Raw genomic sequence first — 26,194 nt, forward strand, 5'->3', positions numbered from 1 at the left:
TCAGTGGACTTAATTTTCTTGATCTAATGGTTCGTCAGGGTGCGATTGATAATCCTCCCAAAACTCCATTCATAATGGGATTTGAATGTGCAGGAGTGGTTGAAGCCGTAGGAGAAGGGGTCACGGAATTTAAAGTAAGTTACATGTCAATGTATGTTTTAATCTGCATTAGTGCTGATTTTTCCCGACTTTGTGGAGTGGGTCAACCTCTATTCCCCCCAATAATGCTTTGAAGATTAATAAGGCTGAAAATAGGGAACTTGCATGATTTTCAAACTCATTTGTAATAGAAAGATCATGAAAAACTATGTCGAAAAATATCAATAACACCTCAATTAAACAATTTTAAATGTAATTAAAAAGAGTTTTAAAAGCGATTAGGCTACGCCCCCACAAAAGCGAAACTATCGGGCAGAAAGAGCTTGTGACCTCAATAAACACTTTTGCCCCTGCGCACATTTCTGGTATCGCTTTACAATGCAGTGGCGGAGTTCGAGAACACGGAAATCAATGCATTCCAAACACAAGTTTTAAGGCATAGGTTGAACACGTTCAGAGGTTATAAGGGTTTCACAAGTCATTAGGCTTTATGTATTGTTTTTCCCCCCTCTAATAGGGATTTTTATAGTTATGAAAGAGTGCTCATTTTAAAAGCATTTAACAGGTAAAGCTTTTATACTTTAAGGCAAAATTTAGGCCCCCTCCCATTTTTTTTTTGAGTAGGGGGAAAAATGTAAAATAGAAGACATTTTTATAAATGAATCGTAATCAACGACAAATATTGATATTGAATGGAGTTTTTTGTGATGTAAGAATTTGGTTTTGAATAGTTTTGGCTTTTTACAAGTTAAGAATGTTGTCGTTTCAAAATGCAACGCAATTCTGATGTTCTTGAGGATTGTGACTAAAGTTTAATAAGACTCATTAGTAGAAATCTATATTTTGTTTTATAAAATAAGCGTTATAATATTGTTGAATGTAATTACTAAAATTTAAAAAAAAACAGACCACCTGAGTAGCAAATGTAGAATCAAGGGGGAAATATGAAGATCCTTTTAAAAGCCTTTTATAATAAAAATCAATTGCAAGTATCTTATTTGTTAACAAATATAAACTGGAAACTGGTAAACATTTTAAATCATTGCATTTTCTTTCTTTGTCTGCCAATAATGACTTCGGTCACCGATCACATGATTAAAGGCTTAATCGTATTTAAAATCGGCTTTATAAAAAGGTTATAATTTAAATTCTACATAACACCGAAGTTCCAAACATTCTATCGGACGCAGGAAAAAAACTTTATTTTGGTACTAAATTTTTAAATATGCTTTCACTGCAAAAATCGCAAATTTTTTAGAGGTTTTTAATTAATATCTCTGTTAATTAATGTCACCTGAAAACATAACCTAGCTAAAAAACACTCTCCATCAACTCGCTTTTCGAACAAAATTTTTTTTCTTCAAAATTGGTCCATCCGTTTAGGTGCTAGAGTGCCATACATAGACACACAGATACGTCAAACTTATAACCCCCTTCCTTTGTGTGTCGAGGTCGGGGTTAAAAATAGTATCAATAAATGAAAATTAATAAATTTTTCAGTTATTAAAATACAATTTCTGAGTTATAGCACCGTGAGAATTAGTTTTTTCATGAACTAGAACTGCAACATCACATTTCAGCAACAATCTATACTTTGAAAAAAAAGCTTAACTATGCCTGTAACTAGTCATTTACCTTATTATATAATGATAAAATCAAGCACAGCATGGCATAAATTTTTCTTTGCACACTTGAAGGACATTAAAAGTAACAAAATTTAGTTCTTAGATTACTATTTTTTGGTTTTTAAATTACTTATCAGACGAAAAATAGCTCCTTTTACGAATGTCTAAACTTTTGACTCAACTTATTGCTTTAACTCCTTTTCATTTCCTCCAATATAAAATTAGGTCGTTTTGTGCCAAAAAAAAAAAAAAACCAGTACAGCCAGCTATCCAACTTTGGCAAGTCATCCGATTGGCCTTTGACAGCCCTTCTTCCGTCATTTTAAATGAAAAGTAGTAGGGGAGATAGGGGCAAGATGACGAGCCGGGCAAAATGACGAATTCCTTATTTTTTCCGTTTCCCCCCAGTTAACAGCATCTACTGCATACTATAAGGTCTCCTATCTGCTGTTCATTCAGCAATAGTATAGAGACGCTAAACTCGCCATATTTGTGTTAGTTCTGAAGCTTTGATTGTTCACAGTTACCACGCTCTAACTTTTGTGCATTTGTAAATAAGCTCTGCTACAGATACAGATAAGTTATATCGTGTCTCTTTAGTATTTATGAGTAACTTAGTTTAAATACTACCTATTACCATGAATAAATGTCAATTAATCGCCTTCTTTTATGGCAATGGAGAAGAATCCTTTCAAACAGGCAGTCCGGGGCAAGATGACGAGCTCATCATCTTGCCCCGTGTTTCGGAAATTAGTATATTAACTATGTTGTCCATTTTATTAAATCCTGTAAACGCTTATTTGTCTGTGTGTTTGTTTACGCGACCTTGCGCTCCTATCTCCTCTGAGGTTAAAGGACACATTGAATCAAGGAAGGTGTTGTTCGAAAGCCGGTGACCAGAGGCTATTTATAAACTAGTTGACCAAATGACTAGTTGACTAAATTAAACCAAGCAAAGAATCTCCTGCTTTGTTGATTATTGACAATCATAAATCTCGCATAACTTTGCAGGCTATTTTATATTGCAGCGAAAAAAACATTATCATGCTGTTGGGTTGCCACCCCACACATCGCATCGTCTATAGCTGATGATGCGTCGTTTTTCTGCCGATTAAAAACCTACTTTTGCCAAGCATGTGATAACTTTATGGTCATTCATCTAGGGCAAACTATCACAGACAAAAAAAAAAAAAAAATGGTGGGCTTTTGAGCACCACTTACTTCAAACCAGTTACAGATGGAAATGACGATAAAAGAGTTTAAAGAATGAGGGATCAACTCCTTATTCTCTTGTTTTTAGCGTACTATGATGTTGTTGGCGATTAAACTGAGAATAATAGTGCTAATCCTCAGACCTTGGGAGTGAAAATGCAAAATAAAAACCCTCCAGATGAAGCAGAAGTTATGGCAAATGCTGATTCCGATGCACCAAAGAAGCCTGTTAGTGTTTCTGATTTCAATGCATTGCCTAAAGCAACACAATGTGAGGAAAAGAAAAAGCAGAAAACTGAGCTCAAACATTCTTACAAGCACACCCATCAAAAAAATGTCAGAACAAGGTGCAAAGCGGAAGGACAAAAAGGATTATTTAAAAAAGACAGGGAAAATAAGCTCGTCAAGCTAAAAAGGGAGTAAAAAAACTCAAACTAAGTTCCTTTATGTCCAAGTCTATTAGGTCCAATTCATGCCCAGCAATTCAGTTGCATCAACTTCTAAAAATGGTGTTATAAGATGCCCTGCTTGTAAAGAGGAACATTGTGACCCTCCAACAGAAGAACGGACCCGGTGCTGTAAAAGTCAAGAGTGGTGGCATGAGGCATGTTCGTTATGAAAATTGCATTTTTACTTGTGTCTATTGTTCGCTGCACAACTCAACACTTCAACATTACGCTCCAATGGGTTACACTTAATTTGATACTTTGTAAAATGTAAAAACACAGTTATCATTTTTAAAACTAGGTAACATATTCAAAACATAAAATGCGTTCAACCTTTTTCAACTTTGTCATCTTGCCCCAAAGTCAAAGTCATCTTGCCCCAGTACTGGGGCAAGATGAAGATTTGTTAAGGTCATGAAAAAATAAAAATATCCTTCGTTATTTTTATTTGAAAAATTAAATGGTAATATATTTAATATCACAAAGAACTACTCTTAACAGCTCATGTGAAATTAATTTTACTATCCTTAAAAATGAATTAATAAACAACAAAAATTGTTAACATAGTCATCTTGCCCTGGTCTCCCCTACTACTTTTATCCGTTTAATAAAACAAGCAACTATAAAATTAAAAATTAAAAGAACACCTGACTGGAGTCAACTGCAGAATCAAGAGGAAAAGTTGAATTAAAAGGTGGTTTGGAACCTTTTGCATTATTTTTACAGTAAAAGACGTAGTTGAGGACTGCTAGCTAAAGAAATCGGCATTAAAAAAAAAAAAAATGCTCATCAGTCTCTATTATGCACAGCAGTGGTGCCAGGTTTTTAAAAATCAGTGGGGATGCTGAAAAACAGTCCAGGGTAGTGGCAGAGTATGATTTTCAAAAAGGATTGAGAGTTAAAAATAACAAGTATGTATCTTCAAATTTTTTAAAAAAGATGATTTTTATCAAAAGTGCATCAATACAATGTTCCAAACTGTTCATGGTTCAAAAGAATGGTTATTCATTTTTTTAGATCATTTTGACCAGTTCATTTTAAAGATTCGTTCTTTTAGACCCACTAGTTCATGAACGTCACATCCCTAGTAAGAATGTTCATAATCATGACAGTAAAAATAAATACTGCAGATCAAGCTCTGAGTTTGTATAATTGTTCAATAATTTGATTTTTCAAGTAAAATTGAGAAATCTATATAAATAAAATAAAGAATATATGTGTGTACGTATGTTTCCTATACAAATCCATTTTATGTTGGATCTCGACCAAAGTTGGCAGGGAGGTACTTGGGCACCGGAGAAGAAGAGTAGGAAGGATTTGAATTGCCAAAAAAAAAGAACCAAACCATTCAAATCTTAATTTTAAGACCCAAAACTGGCATTAAATGGCTCTTTCTGCCCAAAATAATTATCAAATTTTCTCGCTTTAGGTCCCATTTGAAAACTCGTGAAAAATACCCTTAAAATTGATTTACTTTCTTCGAATTAAAAAAAAAACCAAGGCTTTAAATCCCCGGAAAAAATTTAAAAGCATTTTTAAGCCTAATGGAACAGCATTTTCATGTCGGAAATTAATCGTTTGCGCAATCTCATTTTAAATTAGCTGGAATAATACCATTCAGAAGGTTGCCACTTTTTTTTTCTCGGCTGTACTATATAAAATTTTGTTTTTGTTTTCAGGTAAAAGTATTTTGATTATTTGGTGATTTATTTATTTTTTTGTACTACCAGCAGAAGATAATTAAAGATTTCATTTGTATTTATGGAGGGTTGCGTTTAATTTATTTGGCAATTTTTGATCTGCCGTTTTCTATAATTTTTTCAGCAAAAAAGACATATTTTGCTATAGGTTTGAAAAAATTGAGGGGATTTGAACCGTAAAACCCCACCCCTTAGATGCGGCCCTGATCTTTGTACTAATCATGACTAATCATGAGTAGGATACTAAAACATCCAGGGTTCGTACGGGTCATGGAAATCCTGGAAAGTCATGGAAAAAAATAAGCGAATTTTAGACCTGAAAAAGTCATGGAAAATTTAAATCTTCATTGAAAGTCATGGAAATTTATTTCAAGTCGTGGAAAAATTACTTTGACACAGAGAAAGTAAACTAACTAAAGGAGCATTAGAAATCTTGAGTGATTTAACAGTATAGCACATTAAAACTATTATATTTTTTTTGTGATGTGATTTTACTGCTTGGAAATCACTTATTTTGAATTTACTGTTATTTTCAACACTTCTTATGTTTCATATTCTGTAGTAGCAAATTTCATGTTCTTAGTTTTGCCACACCCACTCAAAAAAAAAAAAAAAACAATTCAATTTCGTCAGAGTTCGATTTCATCACTCGTGAGAACTTTATTATTAAATTTATCAGAGTTTATCTTAATTTGTTGAAGGTTTTAGAAAATAACGATCTTTAGTCAGGCCATAGAATACAGAAAGAGGAATTCAAATATTCTATAACAGTAGTGCCCATCATACGACCCGCAAAACTAATTGATGTGACCCACTGCTACATTCAATGTCGGGAATCAAACATGTTCTGGAATTGAACCTATTAATTTATATGCATTTGAAAATGTGCAAATAATTAAACAAAACAAGTATATTTTTGAATTAGAAGATTGATTCATTACTGAATGGTTTTTTTCAGAAGAGATTTGGTTTAGGAACATAAACTAAAACTATGTGTCTTTATTTTAAAGAACTTACTGTCAAGTTATGTGGATGATTAAATGCACTGTTTACAGTAAAAGGCAACTTTTGAAGCAAATTTATTGAAACTTAGTGATGACTCATTCAACCTTCAATATCATTCTGCCTGTTTATAAAAAAAAAAAAAAAAAAAAATCAGACATTTAAGCATCATGTTTGTTTCACTGCATTTTTACTTTACCTAAATTTATATGATGAAGACAAATAAGAATAGTTTAGTTTTTTAAGTGTATACTTACATTTTTCCATTACGAGTAAGTGCTTCAATGAGGCTGTTTTGTTCATGTAGTCGTTTTGCTAATGCTCATTTCCATAAAATTAGCAACTTTGGGATTAAATAGTGCTATTCTCTTCGTATAATGAGGCCATGAAAATTTTCATTGAAGTCATGAAAAAGTCTTTGAAAAGTCATGGAATTATTTCATTCAGATAGAGTATAAACCCTGAACATCCTCATGAAGTATAGAGCCTGCAACTGTGAAATGCCCCTAAAGTAATTGATATTTTATTGCAGGTAAATGACTCGGTGGCAGCTCTCACGGAGTATAAAGCTTGGGCCGAACTGGTTTCTGTTCCTGCCAAGTATGTGTATGCGCTGCCATCTGGAATGGGACATCAAGAAGCAGTGTCCATGCTCATGAACTATGTGGTGGCCTATTGTTTGCTGTTTGACATTGGAAATTTACAGAAAGGACAGAAAGTGTTAGTCCATTCAGCTGGTGGAAGTGTTGTGAGTAATTTGAATGTATTTTTAGTGTATTGGTATATATAGCTGTTTAGACTGCTCTCAAAAAAGGGGGGGGGGGGGGGGGAAACCCCAGCAAAAGTATTACAGTGAACCTTAAATCTTTTGTTTCAAAAAGCAGTCAAATCAAATACTACATTTTTCAGCTTCAAGAAATAATTCTTTGCATCTTATTATTTTTTCAGTTGTGTTATTTGATTCAAGTGTTAGTTTTTCATCTAGTCAGCCAAGTTTTTCCATTTTTTTTGCAAAGCAGTTGGGAATATTGTAACTTAATTAGCAAACTAAAGTTGTTGCAATTTCAAACTAAATTTAACATAATAGCATATTGAAAATAATGTACAAATACATTAAACTCACTGAAACAGGTTTGTCCTTTTAGGGATTAGCTGTAGCTTCCTTGTGTAAAACTATTTCAGACGTCACGCTCATCGGAACAGCTTCCAAGCACAAGCACGATAGCATTTCCGAATACTTTACACATTTGTTCGATCATGGCACAGATTATGTTCAAGAGATTAAAAAGTAAGTAATACCCTTTGCTATTATATTTCGTACACATTTATATATTTAAATGTCCAAAACACAAATATAAATCCGCATTTTTTTTTTTTTTTCTGGAGATCTAAATTTAGCTTTTTTCTTTGTTATTTCAGCAGCATTCAATTTCTCATTTGTTTCTGACTCAACTAATTATTTTTTGTGTGTATGATGTAATTATCTGTACCAGGATTTCCCAACCCAAAGCCCGCGGACACCATTGTGTTTGCACATCAATTTACTTATGCCCGCCGCTTTATGATGACGATAAAAGGTGGATATTCTAAAATACTGCTGTTTAAAAGATCTCCTTTTTAGTCATTAGCTACACAAAGGTAAAAATGTCGTCAAACACTGACAAAAGCACAAATGGAAATTCGACCAATCTCCTTTTCCTTTTGTATCAGAGAGAAGTTCTGGAATATAATTGAGAGAAGTCTAAATTTCCTTTCTTGAAAAGAGCATTACAACTATAAAATTGTGTTTCAGCTCCACTTACTGATGTGAATAATTGTTTTCGACAATGAATAAAATTAAACCAGGTATTGGGACTCTAAGATGCATGCATTGATGATGGTTGACGAGCAGAAATATCATTATGCTTTCTGATTACAAAGCAATAGTCAATAAAATGGAATGACAAAAGTCCTATTTAGTTTGAGACTCATATACTTTGTGCATTGTATATCTTGTGAGAATTCAGTAACTAAGACAAGAATATTAGCAAAAAATTTTGTATAGTAAGTTAAATTGTCCAGTTTATAATTCACCTTGAAAAAAATTGGCAACTGTCGTCTGACCAATATTTTGAATGTGCTTACAGATACAAAAAGGTTTTTGACCTATGATCTATACTATTAAAATGCTGTAGTACACGTCTATGTGTCTGTAACCCTACCTCATCCAGACTGATAATGTTGACCAAATCAATACTGTTACCGTTAGATAAGGGACACCTAAGGGAAAGCCATTCCACCCTGTCTCACTCCAATAAAATTTTAAGGGCCGGAGATAAAGGCCTGAAATCGAGGCAATCTAGAGATAAAATCGGCAATTTTCACCCACTACGGGCAGCATTGAGCCACTACATTATACTGCCCCTTTAAAGGGTAAAATATACAAATACAAATACAAATGTGACGACCAGCAACAGGCACTGGGCCCAGCTAGGCTGGTCCTAGTCAATTAATTAGTCCCCAATGAAGATCAATGGCCCTCTTAAAGCTATCCACTCCCTTGCTCATTACCACCTCTTCCGGTAAGCTATTCCAAGTGCCCACGACCCTGCTAAAGTAGTAGTTTTTCCTGATTTCCAAGTTAGCCTGAGATTTAAATAGCTTAAAACAATGACCCCTTGTCCTGCTTTCCCCGCAAAAATTTAATCCATTTACATCTTTCATTTTGATAAATTTAAATAACTGAATCATGTCCCCTCTGACTCTCCTTTGCTCCAGGCTATACATGTTAAGCCTATTAAGTCTGGTATCATAATCTAAATCTGAGAGTCCCCTTACTAATTTAGTTACCCTTCTTTGAACCCTTTCCAATACAAAAATATCTTTCTTCAGATAAGGCGACCAAAACTGAACAGCATACTCCAAATGGGGTCTTACTAAACTCCTATATAAAGGCAGAAGAACTTTCTTAGATTTGTTTGAAATAGATCTATTGATGAACCCAAGCATTTTGTTGGCTTTGTTACTAGCAATACTGCACTGTTGACTAAACTTAAAGTCCTGATTTATAAAGACACCCAGATCCATAACATTTTCTGCCTGATTTATGACTGAACCCTGTAAACGATATCTCATACGCTTATTTCCATGACCTAAATGTAGCACTTGACATTTCCCTACATTAACTGCCATACCCCATTTATCTGCCCACTTAGTAATATGATCTAAATCCTCTTGCAGCTGTTTTACTTGTTCTTCATTTTCGACAATCCCCATAACTTTTACATCGTCAGCAAAACAATTCATGCTTCCAGAAATATTATCATTGATGTCATTCATAAATATAATAAACAAAAGAGGCCCTAAAACTGATCCCTGAGGAACCCCACTTAAAACATCACTCCAATTAGAATGATTTCCTCTCACAACTACTCTTTGCTTCCTACCAGTAAGCCAATTTCTAACCCAAAGTAAAGTTTTTCCTCCTATTCCAATGTCAGCTAACTTGCTGAGAAGAGCAACATGCGGTACCTTGTCAAAAGCTTTTTGAAAATCAATATAAACAACATCCACACATTTTTTGTTATCTAAAGCTGAGGTAACCTTGTCGTAGAAATGCAATAAATTAGTAGTACAGGATTTACCTTTCCTGAAACCATACTGCAAACTAGTCAACAGACTATTAGTCTCTAAGAACATCATGATCTTAATTTTGATCAAAGTTTCGAAAATCTTACAAATCACCGAAGTCAAACTTACAGGTCTATAATTCCCAGCAATACCTTTAGACCCCTTCTTGAAGAGTGGCATTATGTTAGCCAGCTTCCAGTCCTCTGGCACCGTCCCCGAGTTATAAGAAGCATTGAAAATATTCAAAATAACATCCACTAATTCCTCTGCACATTCAACTAAAATTTTTGGATAAATATTATCTGGTCCCGGAGCTTTAGTTGCTTTAATCTTTTTCAAATGAAATAAAACCTCCTCCCTGGAAAATACAAAATCCTCAAGCTGTATAATAGCTTGTGTCTTGTTAGTGTCAACTGTTGAGATACAGTTATCGTTAAACACACTGGAAAAAAAGTTATTTAGAACATTTGCAATATCCCTATCGTTTTGGATTAAATTTCCATGCTCATCAACCAAAGGCCCAATTTGACTGTTTTGAGCTTTCCCAGAATTAGCGTAAGCAAAAAACCTCTTAGGGTTCCCATCAATGTCATCTGCCAGCCTTTGCTCCAATTCCCTTTTCTGAATCCGTACCAAATACTTAAAATTTCGCCTTGCCTTACCATACTAGAGCCTTTCCGCACTCTGACCAGTTGCTTTAAACTTACGAAAAGTGGCTTGCTTATAATTAAGAGCTTCTTTAGTCTCCCTGGAGAACCACATGGGCCAAATTTTGGTACTAACACCTTTTCTCCTAAATGGAACATAGTCCCCAACGGTTATAGCAAGTTTATCCTTAAATTCCGTCCACTGCTGATCTACGTCGCTATTTTCCAACCCTGACGAAAAAACCTCTTTCAAGCTCTGCCTAAGTGCAACAAAATCGGTGTTTCTGAAATTGGGCACAAACCTAAAATTATCATCTTTGCACACTTCAAATTTAACCCGGAACCTAATGCTGTTATGATCACTATCTCCAATATGCTCCCCTACACTCAACCCCTGAACAAAACTACCTATGTCACAAAAAACTAGATCCAAAATGGCCTCCTCTCGAGTTCCCTGAGTTACAACTTGATCTAAGAAACAGTCACCAATTACTTTTAAAAATTCCTCTTCTTTGCCATTACCAGGATAAAAATTATTCCAATCAATACCCGGAAAATTGAAATCCCCCATTATGATAACGGATCCCTTACTGGACATGTCACTAATAATACGGTACATCTGTTCATCTTGTCCCTGGTTAGAATTAGGTGGCCTATAAATGTTTCCAAAGCGTAGCTTTATGCCCTTACTGCTCATCAACTCCAGCCAAACCATATCAATATCAGTAGGCTAATCATTTATGACCAATTCATTGCAAATAAAATTGTCTCTAACATAAAATAAAACCCCACCACCTCTTTTACCTACTCTATCCTGTCTGAATAAATTATACCCAGCAATATGTAATAACTCTGCATCAGATTCGGTAGCCCATGTCTCTGTAATTCCGATAACATCCAACTTCTCATCCATAACTATGCTTTTCAATTCATCCATCTTGTTCCTAATACTGCGAGCATTGGTATAGAAAACTTTAAGCATGCCTAAGTTGCTTTTATTTAACACCCTGAAATTTCCTAAATTACAATTGTTAACATTACTACTCTTGTTTGTCACTTTATTTCCATTTCTAGCAATACCCAAAAACATATCATTCTCTCGATACCTGGTGCTTGAACCATGCCCCCCATTCCAACTTAGTTTTTTGACTCCTAAGCCCTTAAAATTAATCCACTAACCATTTTGACCCCTGTAGAGCTCAGATGCAGGCCATCCCTAGCAATCCAATCCCGTTTACAATGACTCCATACATCAATGAACCTGATACTGCGCTTTTCGCAAATTGACTTCAGTAGCAAGTTCATACACCTCGCACGTTGATTTAGCCAGCTCCTATGCACTCCATACCTGGGAAGCAAACCAACCACTTGGACATTTGTCGAAAAGCTGGTTGCTTTATCCAACAGGGATTCCCATTCCCTAGAAAACTCCTCATTTTTACTGTGGCCTACATCATTTGTTCCCACCCACAAAGTAACTATGTCCTCCTTATTCAATACTCCCTTCTTTTCAGCAACCATATTAACGTCTTTTACCCGAGCCCCTGGTAAACAACACCTAGCCACCTTACGCTTTACTCTCCCAACTGTGTTACCCACCTCCCTTACCATAGAGTCCTCCAAAATTACACCCTTAGTTTCCCAATCTAACTCCTCATTTGAAACTTCCCCCTGAATCTCTGGAACATTTATACCCTCTACAACTGGCTTACACCCTAATGCTAACTGGGCTTCCAAAACTAGCATCTTAAGTCTCAAGTCTGAGAGTTCAGCACATTTAGTGCAAATATAATCCTCTTCAAAAACAGACTCATTTTCCCCCTTATACAGGCAGAACATATGACATAAATCACAAGAGATCCACCTGTCCCCCTTCCCACTCTTTACCTCTTTCATAATGCATATAACACCCATTTCTACTCAGTGAATATGTTCCAAAAGGCAAAACAGTAAGATAAAAATGCAAAAAAAACACAGAATAAATACTAAAAACAGCAGTAACCAGGAGATCACCACATGTTAGGCTTAGCTCCAAAAAATGCAAAAACACTTCAAGAATACAATAACAGCAAAAATGAGCCCCCAAAACACAATAAAACTAAATTACATGATAAAGTGAAGTAAAAAAACCTAAAACTAGACAGTAATAATGAAAAATTATAGTAAAAACACATTTATCAAATTAGCAGCAAAAAACACTCCCTGCATCACAGGCGCCCTCTAGTGGCCGAATCAAACACAGGCAATGTGTTTTTTGCATTTTTGTCACCAACTGTACTTGAGCTTTATCGTGTATTCTCGCTTATTTGGTTTCACTGAAAATAAATGAAAAAAGTCTTAATTATACAATTTCTCTATTGTTAGTATGGAATTAAAATTATTCCTTAATTTATCTTCAAATATTTCAAAAACACATTTCTGCAGATACTGTCCTTTACCCAGAGGTACCCACTAGGGGGAGGGGGAGAGTGTCATGGAACAGGCTGCAGCATTGAAATTTTTTTTTGATGGGTATTTTCCACTGGGGGGGGGGGGGTCTTTTCGATATTTAAGGGGGTTCCCCCTTGGTCTTAGGGGGGTGGGCACCTTTGCTTTACCTTCCTATGGCAGCATATTTTTCTAAAGTTTTTATTTTAAAGTCAACTGTTAAGTAACAATTTCCCTTTATTGCATTTAAAATTTTCAAGTAATAAATGCATGGAAACTTACATTCAGTATGTTTTCCTTCTATATCTTTCTCGGTCAAGTTCATGCAGTATTATTTTCTTCTTGAAGTTTGTAGTTTACAGGCAACTTATCAATTACTAGTTTATATAGGATCTGATATTTTGGGCTCATTTTTCTTGAATTTTAAGATCATGAATCTTAACTTGCAGCTGTCTTATCAACAACAGTAAATTCTTTGTTTTGTTAGGTTATTACCTGATGGCGTTGATCTTGCCCTTGACTGCCTATGTGGAGAAGATGCAAACAAAGGATACAGTCTTTTGAAACCACTTGGAAGATATGTTTTGTATGGTAATTACCTATTTGTTTTATATGTACCTAAACATTTATGGTTAAACTTGCTTATAGTGATATTTATATGAATTGCTAGGTCATACCATCAAGAAATTCTGGCCTTTTCAACTGTTCAATAGACATAAATGTTGAAATGACTTTTTTTTTGCAGCAGCATTCTTGAAAATACAGTAGACCCTCGTTTTACGCTGGTTTAAGATTTGACACCTTTATTTTATTTTACGTGGATGAGTTTCGATTTTACGCAAATGCAGCAATGCAAACAGATAAAATATTCCCCTCTTTCAAAATCCAAACTCCTAAAGGTTGCAGATTACACGTAATAAACTGCATTTTGGCGTGCTAATAATAATCGAGCTTGGGCCACCGGAAACATTTTATGTAATTGGTTCCAAAGCTCTTTCCGGAAGTAAATTTACTAAACTCACACAGTTCAGAACTCACTGGAAGAAGAGCTTTTAGGAGTGACAAAGGCGGCCAAAACCAACGAGGATACCGACATCAGTTTCACACAACCAAAACTGTTCATATTGAAAATTTTGAGCCATTCCTAGACAATTGAAATGGCTCTTTCTGATTTGTTAGTGAAAGAAGATTCTGTCATGGAAATGACGCAAGTGATCATGGATGCATTAATGCTCTGCAAAGAACTACAGAGGAGAATTTTTAATGACTGACAAAAGACTATAAAAGCCAGCAGCTCCTCTTTATAAACATAACACAAAATTAGTTTGTTTTCTTTATGCATGAAGTGCATAAAAATAGATATAAGTAGACGTTAAACTTATTATACAATTAGTCATCACTAGAATGAAGTAGTTTTTTTACTTACAGAACCTAACTCCTAATTTAACACTATATTAAGTCTTGATTTACGCGGCATTTCCGTGGAACATAACCCCTACGTAAAACGAGGGTCTAGTATATTCGCTCGGTTGTGATTGCTAAAATGTTTAGGTCTAGTTTTTCCCCCTCTTATTTAGTTGGGGCAAAGCATTGTGTAAGGGGGGTAACAGGCGCTTTATCACACTCTTTCCAATTTATCACTGCTCTACTCTTTCTCTAGTTGTCATGATTGGTGATTATCCGCTCAACCATGGGAAAATTTACATTCAACGAGAAATGCTAAAACTTTTGTTCTTTTTCTAGACAAGGCAGATTTAAAAACTTTGCTATCCAAGCAAACAAGAAGTTAGACTACTGCAAAGTTAATGAGATTGCATAGTTGAAATTTTTTACACTACAAAGAAGAATCTGTATATAAAGACTGCTTTGATGCTTTCCCACTACAGGTGCCTGATGTAGTGCATTTTTAATTGGGCAAATTTTTTTTTATTTTTTCATTGTTGCCATTACTTGTTTGGAGGTACCATATGTTACTTTGTCTTTTTATGGAACCTTTTAACAAAACAAGATATGAACAAGACTAAGAGTTCCATTAAAATGAAAAATAATTTTCCAAGTAATTAAAATAAACCATTAAAATGCAAAATAATCCACCATGTAAGAAAATAAGTCGTAAAATAAAGTGGAAAGCTCGATTAAAATAAGCTGCCAGCAAAATAAGACATTAAAAACTCCATTAAAATGTAAAATCTAATATATCAAAATAGAATTGATTGCCTATGAGTCACCAACAAATTAACTTAAAATCGTCTTTTGTTATCCAAGCAGTTTTCTTCACAGTAGAGGGAGGATACAAGAGTTGCAGTGAAATTAAAATGGCCCAATTCTCGCCAAGCAAACATAAAATCTTACTGGTCAGAAAATATGAAGTGAAAAAGGGATGCTTGAAGTGAGCACCAGCACTGAGACCACTACTCTATTGTACTGTCCCCGCTTTGACCATTATTAGAGTCCAATAACAGAAACAAATTGCAGCAGTTGCCTAACCAATATTTTAGGCAGTTCCCAGGGATCCACGTAGTGATATCATAAGTGTTTAAATCTCTGCACAGAGTAATAGTTACACAGTACATGAATTAAGCTTTCATCTGCCATATAGCATTCTCTACCTGATAGATTGTCAGTAACACCCATCACATTAAGATACCTATTAAGAGAGCAGTGTCCAGTCAGCAACCCAACAGACTTTTTGATCTCATTTCTACTCAAATTAAGCAGTTCCCTGGATCTAAACCAGGGAGGTTGCTGGTTGAGAGTTTTGGTCTGTCTTTGAGAGTCAGGCTGAAGCCACCAATCATAAGATTCACCCATAACTAGGTTCTTTGCAGTAATCCTTACTGCATTGTAAGGCAGACAGAGGGTAGGTTCAGGTCCCACAAATGGTACATTGGAACCCTGCTTAGCTAATTGATCTGCCAATTCATTGCCCACAATGTCACTGTTACCAGGTACCCAGTATGGGGAAACTTTATTACTGCCAGCTACTCTTACCAGTGCATTATGGCACTACCAAACAGTCTTGGTAGTGAAGCAGTCTTGATTGAGAGCTTTTAACACAGCTTAGCTATCAGAGAATCTAATAACCTCGCCGCTTATGCCTCATTCTAGGCAGTTATTTGCACATGCCGAAATGGCTAAAGTTTCCACCTGGTAGACAATAACAAGCTTCCCTAGCAAAAAGCACAGATTAGCGTTGTTACTGCTGCAGTATGCACCAGAACCAGTTCCAGATGCTGTCTTGGAACCATCTGTAAACCAGATTTCATGTGCTTGCCAATGATTTCCTGCATATCCCTCCATTGCTCTCCGGACGGAAACGCAATGCTGTAATTGGCATTAAAGCTGAATTGTTTTAACGGTCAGAAAATAACATGATGTAAAAATAAGCTTGTTATAATTGTTCTTTAAAAACGCTAAATATGATGCTTTAACTGAATATTCATGACTTCGGTTTCTCATTTCGAAAATATATTTGTAATTTTTTGTATGGAAATGAAGTTTTTAAAAGTGCTGTTATGATTTACTGAGGAACTATTTCAGTGAGGCGAAACCTTACTGAAGTTTAGGCACATTGTTTGCCAGGTTAAGGTTTTCCTTAACTATAGTTTGTCTGTTAAATCTTTTTTTTCACACCAAGCTCAATTAAGTTTTAAAGAATTCCTTTGAAAGGGAAGTTTACTTTTTCCCAAAAGAATGTTAAAAAAACATTTTAGAGTATAAATGTGCAAAAAGAATTTAAAGCTATAGGTCTTGGAAATTATAAGGAATCCTATCTATACTGGGTGTTCTGTTTTAACCTACAAGACCTTTTATTTTCGCAACCATTAGTCCTAGATTTATACTTCTAATTGCAAAAATGTTCAAAATCAGATGCAGAGTTAAGATATTGATAGTTTGAAGTAAAAATGAATCAAAAAATACAAAATTTAACTTTTTGTACGGGCCCCATATCCCCTAACTCATATTTAAGGAAATAATCTCCATTGGGAAAAACAATTCCACTTACACCACTTTTCACTCACCGTCAATAACGCCTTTTGGGGGAAAATATAATAGTTAACATGTGTTTAAAATTATAAGTGTACATAGAGTGTGGTTTTTCAAATTGTTCGAGGTTTTGTCGTGTGTTTTTGCGTATCACGGCATAACATTTGCATTTATTTTTGAATAGCAATGAAAAATATAAATACCTTGTTTTTCTTACTTTGATAACCTGTCATTCTTCTGAAAGGGCTGTAAGATAAAATTTCATTTTTTGTATGGCCCCTTAAAACTTTAAACTGGAATATCTCCCTGAGTTTTGATCGTGAAAATGTCAAGTTTTTTATTTTAGTAATATCTTTCAATGAAGATCATTTCCCTAAATATAAATTAGAGGACCTGGAGCCCATATAAAAAGTTAACTTTTTTATTTTTTGACTCATTTTTGGTTTTGCTTCAAACTTTCAATATCCTAACTCTGCATCTGATTTTGAACATATTTGCAATTGGAAGTATGCACCTAGAACTAACGTTTTGCGAAAATAAAGGTCTTGCAGGTTAAAATGGAACACCCTGTATAATAAGTTGTGGGCTTTAAGATATATAAGTAATCTGATAGAAAATAATGTTCATTTAGTTCAGGAATTTACTTAAGGTGTTATTTTTAACTATATGTACTTGTTATATTTCCAACTAAAGACATTAACTTTATGTGTACGTTTATTTCCTGAATTATTAACAATAAAATATAATTTCTGCCTATACTTCCTAAATCTCCATTTTGTTTCCAGGTACCTCTAGCATTGTTTCTGGAGAAACAAAAAGCTTTTTCAGTTTCGCAAAGTCAGTAAGTAACCAGTTCTGTTGAAATAGTGATCCCATGACATGTAATGATATCATAGATATCAGTTAATAGTAGCACAAATGCAATGTCTCCTTGGTGTCATTCATTTTGTGTCATCACTAATCTCTTTGACATCATTAAATTTTAAAGAGTTACGGTTATTGTAAAGTTATCATAGCTGAAAGGGATTTTATTGGTATGATAAAACTTTAAGAATCGAAAGTATAAAGTTTTGTAGGATAAACTTAGAACCTACCAGTTTACTTTGCGTCTCCTCAATTTTTATGTATTTTTTAAAGAATCTTTTAGTATACTTTATACAGTACTGTACTCTCCAGGTAATGTTAGGAAATAGGTTTTACACTCTTTATTTTACAAAAGAAAAAAAAAGTTGGAAATATTTTGCACAACTCATTGCATATCCAATAATTCTGAAATTAATCTTTGGAAGCTATTTTTAAAGTTGTTGCAAGTGTTCTTCCTACATGTTAAAATTCTATGCCATATTATAAATGAAAAAAGTCTTGTAGTGTAGTAAAATACAAATGGAGTTTTTAAGCATTCCAGAAATTTTATCTTGCTTAGTCAAAATTCACTGCTATTTTAAAAACTATTAATTTTGCATCTCGTTTCTGACGTGGCTTAAATCTAATTTCTTTTCATTAGATTTAATTGCTTTCTAAATGTTTTGATAACTATACAAGATTTAGGAGCGTTTCTTCTATTTTATGCCAACCTGTACAAAAGCATTATTGAAATATGAGTGGGATTATTTAAAGCAGAGAAATTGAATCACAAAATTATCCTGATTGTCTACTGCATTTTGTGGATTCGGTCTTCTGATAACACATGGCTTGAGATTGAAAAGCACTGGGGTCAAGTCCTTGAGCTTTAAGTGCAATATAAATATATAGGAATGAAACTCTTAGTATTATCGTATAGTAGCTTGTCAATTTTATGACAATGAACCTTTGTAAGTCTTAGTGAATGGTCACAAAATTTGATATATATATTGTTCTAACCTGAAATCTATAATTATCTAAACTATACATAGGATTTAAATAATCCTGAGTTGTCCTAAGCAAAAATTGAAACTTGCAGGTATGTGTTAACACTTAGCTATCTGCATTGATCACAATCAAGTGATAAGTATTTTAGATGTACTTTCTCTAGGTAAATTAATGTTATTTCTCGTTAAAAAAAAATTATTAATGAATAATGTTCTTAAGAAAAGTGTTGAAACTTTTAAAATAGATTTATATTTGTGAAGAACATTTTATTTCAATTTATTTCTATACAAAATAAGTTTATTATTGAATTAATTTAATGTTTGTAAACTTTAGTAAAATTAAGTGAAAAGTTATTTTGTAGTATATGATTCACAAAATGCTGCTCAGTGAGGAAAAACACATGAAATGTGCATGAACTAACCTTTTTCTTGTGCGCTGCACTCCGAACATGGCATAAAAGCATGCTTGATTCTTTTACTGTCGAGTTCAGTTATTTTATGAATGGCAAGCACATTAATGTGACACTATATGGTTAAATGTTTAGAAAGGGCAAAGCGGTTGCCTAAACCCAGGGATAGATCCAGCTATAGTAGGGCACTGGGCCTAGAGTTTATGCGATTAAATGTACTCAAAAAAAGAATAAATAAATAAAAAAGGATAAATACAATATTTAATTTTTGGTACAAACTGAAATAAAATTTCAATGTAATAATACAAGAAACTCAGTTATGCAAGTATAATGAATGTTGAATTTAAACCACAAATAAGAGAAATAAAAAAAAAAAAAAAAAAAAAAAAACTTTTCGACAAATGATTGATTGAAATGATTTTGATTTTAGTAATTTTTTAAATGTCAATTCCATGAAATATAATGTAACTTTAAATAACATTTAAATCAAAAGTTTTGTCAGAACTAATTATTTTCACACCATCTGGTATAAAACAATTTTCACTTTTTAGCTGTTAACCTTTTATTCTTTTCAGATAAAATTCTGCTACTAAAATATCAGGTATGTGAATTCCTATTTCATTTTATGTAACTATTTAATCCTTTTTAGTGGTGGCAAGTGGACAAAGTAAGCCCAATCAAGCTCTTTGACGAAAACAAGATTCTGGCTGGGTTCCACCTGCGCCACCTTCTCTATCAGCAGGGGTGTCACGACTATGTGCGTGGAGTTGTCGAGAAAGTGCTCAAACTCTGGGAGACTCAGAAAATCAAAATTATCATTGACTCAGGATGGGCCTTTGAAGACGTGAGTTTTGCTTTTTGTCTTCTCTATCTTAAGCATTTTGCGGTGAATAAATTACTTAAACTTTTTTAACAGTATAGGATTTAATATCAGTTGTGTACTGTACATATGATCTGTTATGGGCACTGATCTATTTAACTTATTAGCATGTGACCTGTTGTAAGATACAGTAAATGGAAACAGATTTTTGCTTATTTTTCGCCACAAGTTTCAGATTCTTGTTCTGCTTTCTCTGTCACGTGAAATGCAAATGTTAAATTTACAAAAAAAATTTCATTGAGAATAAAGTCACTTGTCATGTTTTCTAATTGCAAAGAATATATGGTCAATGCATATTATATGGGGGAAAAAACAATGAAATACTTACAAACATTTCTAATGTTATGCTTCTAAAAGCCAGGATGACAATTATATCCTCTCAATCCTTCAATTATCAGGCCTGATTGCATTATTGTTATGTATAAGCACAAGAAACTGACAAAAAAAAAAGTGACAACTATCAACAAACTTCAACTCTATTTAAGGTCAAATTAAGATTAAAGATAAACATAAGAACAAGTGTAAAAATAAAAGCTTCATTTTAATGAAGAAATTTGCCAGTGAAGATAACGTCACCAGGATTCAAGTTGAAATAAAATTTACAAAACTTACATGCTTGTTAATTTTTCTAAATGTTTCAAAAATGAAAAATGTTATATTGTTTTTCCACATAACTTAAAATAATTCACATTATTTTGAACAATTTTTTATGCACTAAAGCGTAATTCATTTTTAGACGTTTGTGCACTAAGCTAATCGACATTTTGTACAAAATTAATTTCAAAAACAGCAATAAATAAGAAAAAGAGGTGTTAAAATTGTATGGATGTTGCTGTAAATCAGTGACACAAAAATGAATTTTGTGACACTACAATTTTTACATACCTTTGATTGTAATTTTTTTTTTTCAAAATTGAGTTTTAACACAGATGCGTATTCTGGTTAAACCATGTTATATATATATATGTCAAACCCCGATTTAACTCGTCACTTTCTTCAACATCATCAATGATAACATACAATTACCTATGTAGGACTTCAGGTACGAAAACTTTCCTGGGCAAGTTCCGAATGCTATCACTTCCCGTTAAATAGCTTTTGACTGCCTAAACATGCATTTCTAATGCTTCAATTTCAAAAAATTCCCGGGGAAGCACCCCCAAACTCCCCTCTTTTGAACATCATCGAAGGTAAACAAAAAGAAAGTAATCCATCCCTCATTTTCTCATACAGGGGGAAGCACGAAATCTTAAACTGTCACTGGACGCTACTACGTCTCTGGTAATGGCTGTGGGAGGGGGGGGGGGGGGGGTACGATTTTGACAGAGTTCGGATATGCGAGATGGGGCGTAATCTCAAAGTTTGGCCTAGGGCTTAAATAGATGTTAATCCGTCCCTGGTTATACTTTTATTTCTGATTAATCTTAAATGGTAGGAATTAATAATCTGGAAATTTTATATTAAGATGAAGTTTTGCTTTTTAAGTTCATGCATATAGGTATTTTTCCTGAAAAAACCTAAATTTTACCCCCTCTCACCCTTATTGTAAAGTCTGCGTGAATGAATGAAGATGATTTGTAACCATGATGATGAAAATTAGTTTCTAAACAAATATTAAAAACAACGAGCTCAATTTATTCATCCAAAGTGGCCATTTATATACATACAATTTAACTTTTCATAATGGAGCACAGATGTATTATTAGTTATATTTTTTCTCCATTTGGGGTTTGAGGATGCTTTATTTCCGGGAAAACCTGCATATTTTGATGCTTGGTATTTCTGCATTTGAGTATGAAATTTATAAATATTTTAATCAACAGGTCGCGGAAGCAATGCAGAAAATGCACGACAGAAAAAATATTGGCAAAATTACTTTAATTCCAGATATGGAGCCAAAGCCTCCGGTAAACGTTTTAACTCATTTCCAGTAACAATTTAAATGTTGTACTAATATCAAAATTGTGTAAATTTTGTGTATTTACCACACATGCATTTGACTTTTTTCAGACTAAAGCCAAAGATGGCAAAACCATTACTAGTGGAGAAAGTACTGACACAGAAAAAGATGTGAAAGATGAACAAACACCTCCGCCATGTGAGTAATTTCTAAATTGGAAGTTTCAAGATTGAGTTATCTCTCAACTTGAAATTTAACTTAAATTCAAAATTAAGAGTTTTTCACTTACAGTCGGATCGCGACTTATGCGAGGGATGCGTTCCAAGACCCCTCGCGCAAATCGGAATTTCGCGTTGTGGAACAACGTATGTTATGAAAATTTTTATAAGCATACCCAATTAGTTCATACATGTGTTTAACAACCCTCAAATTGTTTCAAACCATTTCTTAACTATATATTACCGTATCTTTTATAAAGAACTGACTTTTTACTGTATTTTAGAAAAAGCGTTACTATTTAACACGATTACTGTTATAAAGCACGAAATCTATGATCAATAAGATACATGTACTTAAACAGAACGGTACTTACATTAAGTACATTACTGTTTTATAATAGCACTGAACAGTAGATATCGTAATTTCAATTATAATTTTTAAAATCACAAAGATGATGGTTTATGCAGTGTGGGAACACCCCTATTCCTGGCCTCATTTCCCTTTTCATGATGTTTATATTTTGCTCACACTACTCTGCGAGCTTCACTATTAAGATGAAAGTGCTTGTTTGGGAGTTATTCTGTTTTATCAACGTTCATTTGTAGAAGGAAAAAAACGTTAAGAATCAGAGCGGTTATTTGTATAAAATTAAAACAAGGCTAAACTAACACAGTGTGTGAACTTCCGCTTTCAGTGATGCTAAATTACGAAAGTCCATTCATGAAACCAATATTTAGTGTCGACAAAGCCCATTCTAACGCTCCGCCGCTCCTTTACAAAAAATTTCATGTTTGCAAGCGAGCAATTTGGGTCAGCAATAAAAAATTCATTACTTATGAAAAATTTGCATTATAGCCATTTCGCGCAAGTCAGATCGGGTTGTAACGGGATCCGACTGTATTTATACTTAATTTATTAGGATATCATCAGAAATCTTTTTTAGGTGCGCATATAAATATTAAAACAAAAAAGTAGCCTTAATATTTTATCCTAGTGTAGCTAAGGGGAATAGAGAAACTGAAACAAAATAACATAAAATTTAAAAAATGAATAATTCATACCATGCCCTGTCAGCAAATTCTAATAACCTACAGGTAGGATAACTTCTGCATGTGGTTTGAATTCTTATTAGATGCTCAAAATTATTTTCCCAACAGTATGCACTTTTTGTGAAGGTCAAGTCTATTATTTTAAAGCTTTCCTGGTGGGAGAAGACAATCTATATGAACTCATTGGGTGTGTATTATACATGCAAAATTACAATAGAAACATCTTATCTAGCATCCAGCACCTGGCACTAATTTGAATTCAGGCATCTTGAATTCAAATTAGGTTGTTTGGTTTAAACCAAGTAGTTTTTTCAAAAATTTTTTTTTTAATTTCATCCTCCCCCCCCCCCCCCCAATGTAAAAAAGAACTTCATACCGACCATGCTACAAATGGCTCCTATTGCAATTAAACAGCAAAAAAGTAATTTTAATTCCAGATGTCAAAACTCTGTAATGCCAGGGGCTGGATGTGGTTTTTGTCGAAGATTGCGTAAAGTCTGTTCCGAGCGGATGGATGAGAAGCCTGAAAAATCATCGTACAAGGAGGCCAGTAGAGCTCTCAAAATGGATAGGAATTCACTCAATAGCCAACTGAAAACAATAAGCTATTATGATTGCTTGAAAAATCCTGCATGCATCAATACTTTTTTTTTCTAAAGCAAAGAATTGCAATTATCCCTATCATTACCATATACTGCCATGGGAAGGTAAACTGCAGTATCTGTAGGAATGAGTTTTCGAGGTATTTGAAGAAACTGTTAGACGTTTTTTTGGTGCTTTTTTTCAGCGGAAACCAAACAAGCAAGCTTGTACAATAAAGCTAACATACAATAGATGACAAATGTAAGGAAAAGAAAAACTTGCAGTTACTGCCCTTGACAGTATAGCTCTCTTCAGCAAGACTAGGAGTATCTGAATTTTTTGCTAAACATACATGAAGTAGTGCCGAAAAGGAGTTAGGATATTTGCATTCATCTTCAGTTCTTAAGGTTTATACTTTGAGCACCAATGTTTAAAAACCTTTTTTCTTTCTTTCAGGAATGTGACAGATTATTCCTGTAGTTAATATTAGTCTTCATCTTTGAATGAATGGAAATCTCGTTGGACATGTTTTTTCATGATAAATTCGGCTTGATACTGTTTCAATGTGTGGATGCTTGGCAGGTGTTTTTTCTTTCCAAAATTGCAGTTAATGTTAGAGATGCTTGATTTATTGTTACTTTGGAGGTGCATCTATATAAATAGGCACAACCAAAGCGTCCCCAAATTTTATTTATCCTAGATTATTTCTTTGAAATGTTGATATTTTTGAGTAGTTATATATTTATTTTGTCTTCACAAAATATCTAGTCATGTTTAATAGATGTTTATGTCCTTTTAAATATTTAATTCATTACAAAAATTAATTTTTCAAATAGTTGATGTGAAAATGTTTTACATGCTTAAACCAATCTGAATCTTTTCCAGAAGTTACCTTGCTGTAAATGATTTAGGGCAAGCATTTAAAAAGTTGTGCAAATTCTTTAGCAAAAACTGCAATGTATAAAAAAAGTTTTTGATGTTCTTGAAATATTAAAACGCACATTACAATAGTAAAAGAAATCTTATCTAAAAAAGTATGGAGAAATCATGCACAGTTATAAAATCAGTTATATTTTTTAAAATTAAAACTATACTTAAAAAGTGTTGATTGGTAATCCACGATTTATGATGATTCACAACTAAATCATTTAAGTGGTGGTAGTAAAACTTCTTGATACAAAAGAAGAAATTTAAAAGAAAGTGCTTTTTAAAATGCATTTGAAATGTCAGTACTTCTGTATTAAAATAGAAAACTATTGTCATCCGACATGCTGTTCAAATTGTAAGTAATGTTAGCTAATTGCAGATGCTAATTATTTAGCTGTATTACAATTTTTATATTTATGTTTAATTGTCTCTCTCAATCTAAAATATTTATCTTAAAATTATTTTACTAAAGAAAATTTCACCGAAGAAAACCTCACTTTTGTTGCTAATCTGATCAAAAACGCTGAATCTCATTCTTTTCTGGCTTGCACTTGTTATTTTATTGTATTGTAAGAGGAAAACAATTGAGAAAATTCTTTGCTTAATTAAAATATTCTTTTAAAAGCCTACTAGTACAAAAACCAACTTTATCCACTTATGTTTTTCTATCAATTAAAAAAAAAGCATTTTATATCAACTGGTTAAAATCATAATTTGCAGTTTAGTATAATAAAGCAGATTATAGACATAAACCGATCATTAAAGAAGGGGGAAAAAAACTTATGTCTCTAATTCCAAATTAGTAGAATAGCATCAAATCCACTGAAGTCTTTTTCCATTCAATGTTTTTGCTTGATACTGGAAATCTTTCTTTCGATTATGAAAGATGTAATCTATGTGGCAAAATAAATTTTGCTTAGAAGCATCATTATTCTATTTTGTCTTTAAAATCGAATATGTAGAACTATAAACTTGTATTTAGTACTGTTAAAAAGTTTGACAAAACACTGGTTATGCCTGCAATTCCTTATTTTGATCTATGAATCTTTAGATAACTTAAAAGTTTAACCTTAGATTTTGCTGAGGACTTTGTTATTGAACTCCCCTACAACATTGCTAAAATGATTTTCCATGCAGAGAACAAAGTTAATTTGAAATTCCTGATTATTCACTTATGAACTGAGCATGAAGCCATTTTCTCAGCTTAAAAGTCTTGAGGAATTTGAATGCTTGTGAAATTTACATTTAAATTATTTTTATGATGCGAAAATTTACCAAGAAATTTAAATATGAGAAAAATAATTTGTCAATAAAGCATTGTCAAATCCTGCATTGAATGTTCTTATATTTTTGAAGCATTGCTTTGTATTTAGCAAATTTGTGACTTTGTAATAAATTAGGCTAAATTTTTGAAATGAGCGTATTAAACTTTGATAAGTCTAAAACATATAAGTATATATATGCTTTTGCTAAATCTACTTTACAGGCTTTCTGCAGCTTGCAAATTTTTCAATATTTTCAGGAATGAAAAACATATCGAAAAATTATGTATTTTTGTGATGGATATTTGTTAAATGTTGCTTGTTTTGTCAATGTATTAAATTATATGCTAATTAAATTTCTGTG

General features: G+C 33.4%; 1 protein-coding gene across 1 annotated transcript in view; it reads left to right on the forward strand.

The window, feature by feature from the left end:
* LOC129219628 (synaptic vesicle membrane protein VAT-1 homolog-like) overlaps nucleotides 1-26,194 on the forward strand; it is a 37,064-nt gene extending 10,870 nt beyond the window's left edge. The window contains exons 2-10 of the mRNA XM_054853886.1: nucleotides 5-134; nucleotides 6,617-6,832; nucleotides 7,230-7,372; nucleotides 13,255-13,358; nucleotides 17,540-17,595; nucleotides 19,661-19,855; nucleotides 21,715-21,798; nucleotides 21,902-21,989; nucleotides 24,098-26,194. Of these exons, the coding sequence (XP_054709861.1) occupies nucleotides 5-134; nucleotides 6,617-6,832; nucleotides 7,230-7,372; nucleotides 13,255-13,358; nucleotides 17,540-17,595; nucleotides 19,661-19,855; nucleotides 21,715-21,798; nucleotides 21,902-21,989; nucleotides 24,098-24,099 (1,018 nt within the window). The 3' untranslated portion in view covers nucleotides 24,100-26,194. The remainder of the gene's footprint in view (nucleotides 1-4; nucleotides 135-6,616; nucleotides 6,833-7,229; nucleotides 7,373-13,254; nucleotides 13,359-17,539; nucleotides 17,596-19,660; nucleotides 19,856-21,714; nucleotides 21,799-21,901; nucleotides 21,990-24,097) is intronic.

Source organism: Uloborus diversus, chromosome 4, assembly GCF_026930045.1.
Source record: "Uloborus diversus isolate 005 chromosome 4, Udiv.v.3.1, whole genome shotgun sequence".
NCBI lineage: Eukaryota > Metazoa > Arthropoda > Arachnida > Araneae > Uloboridae > Uloborus > Uloborus diversus.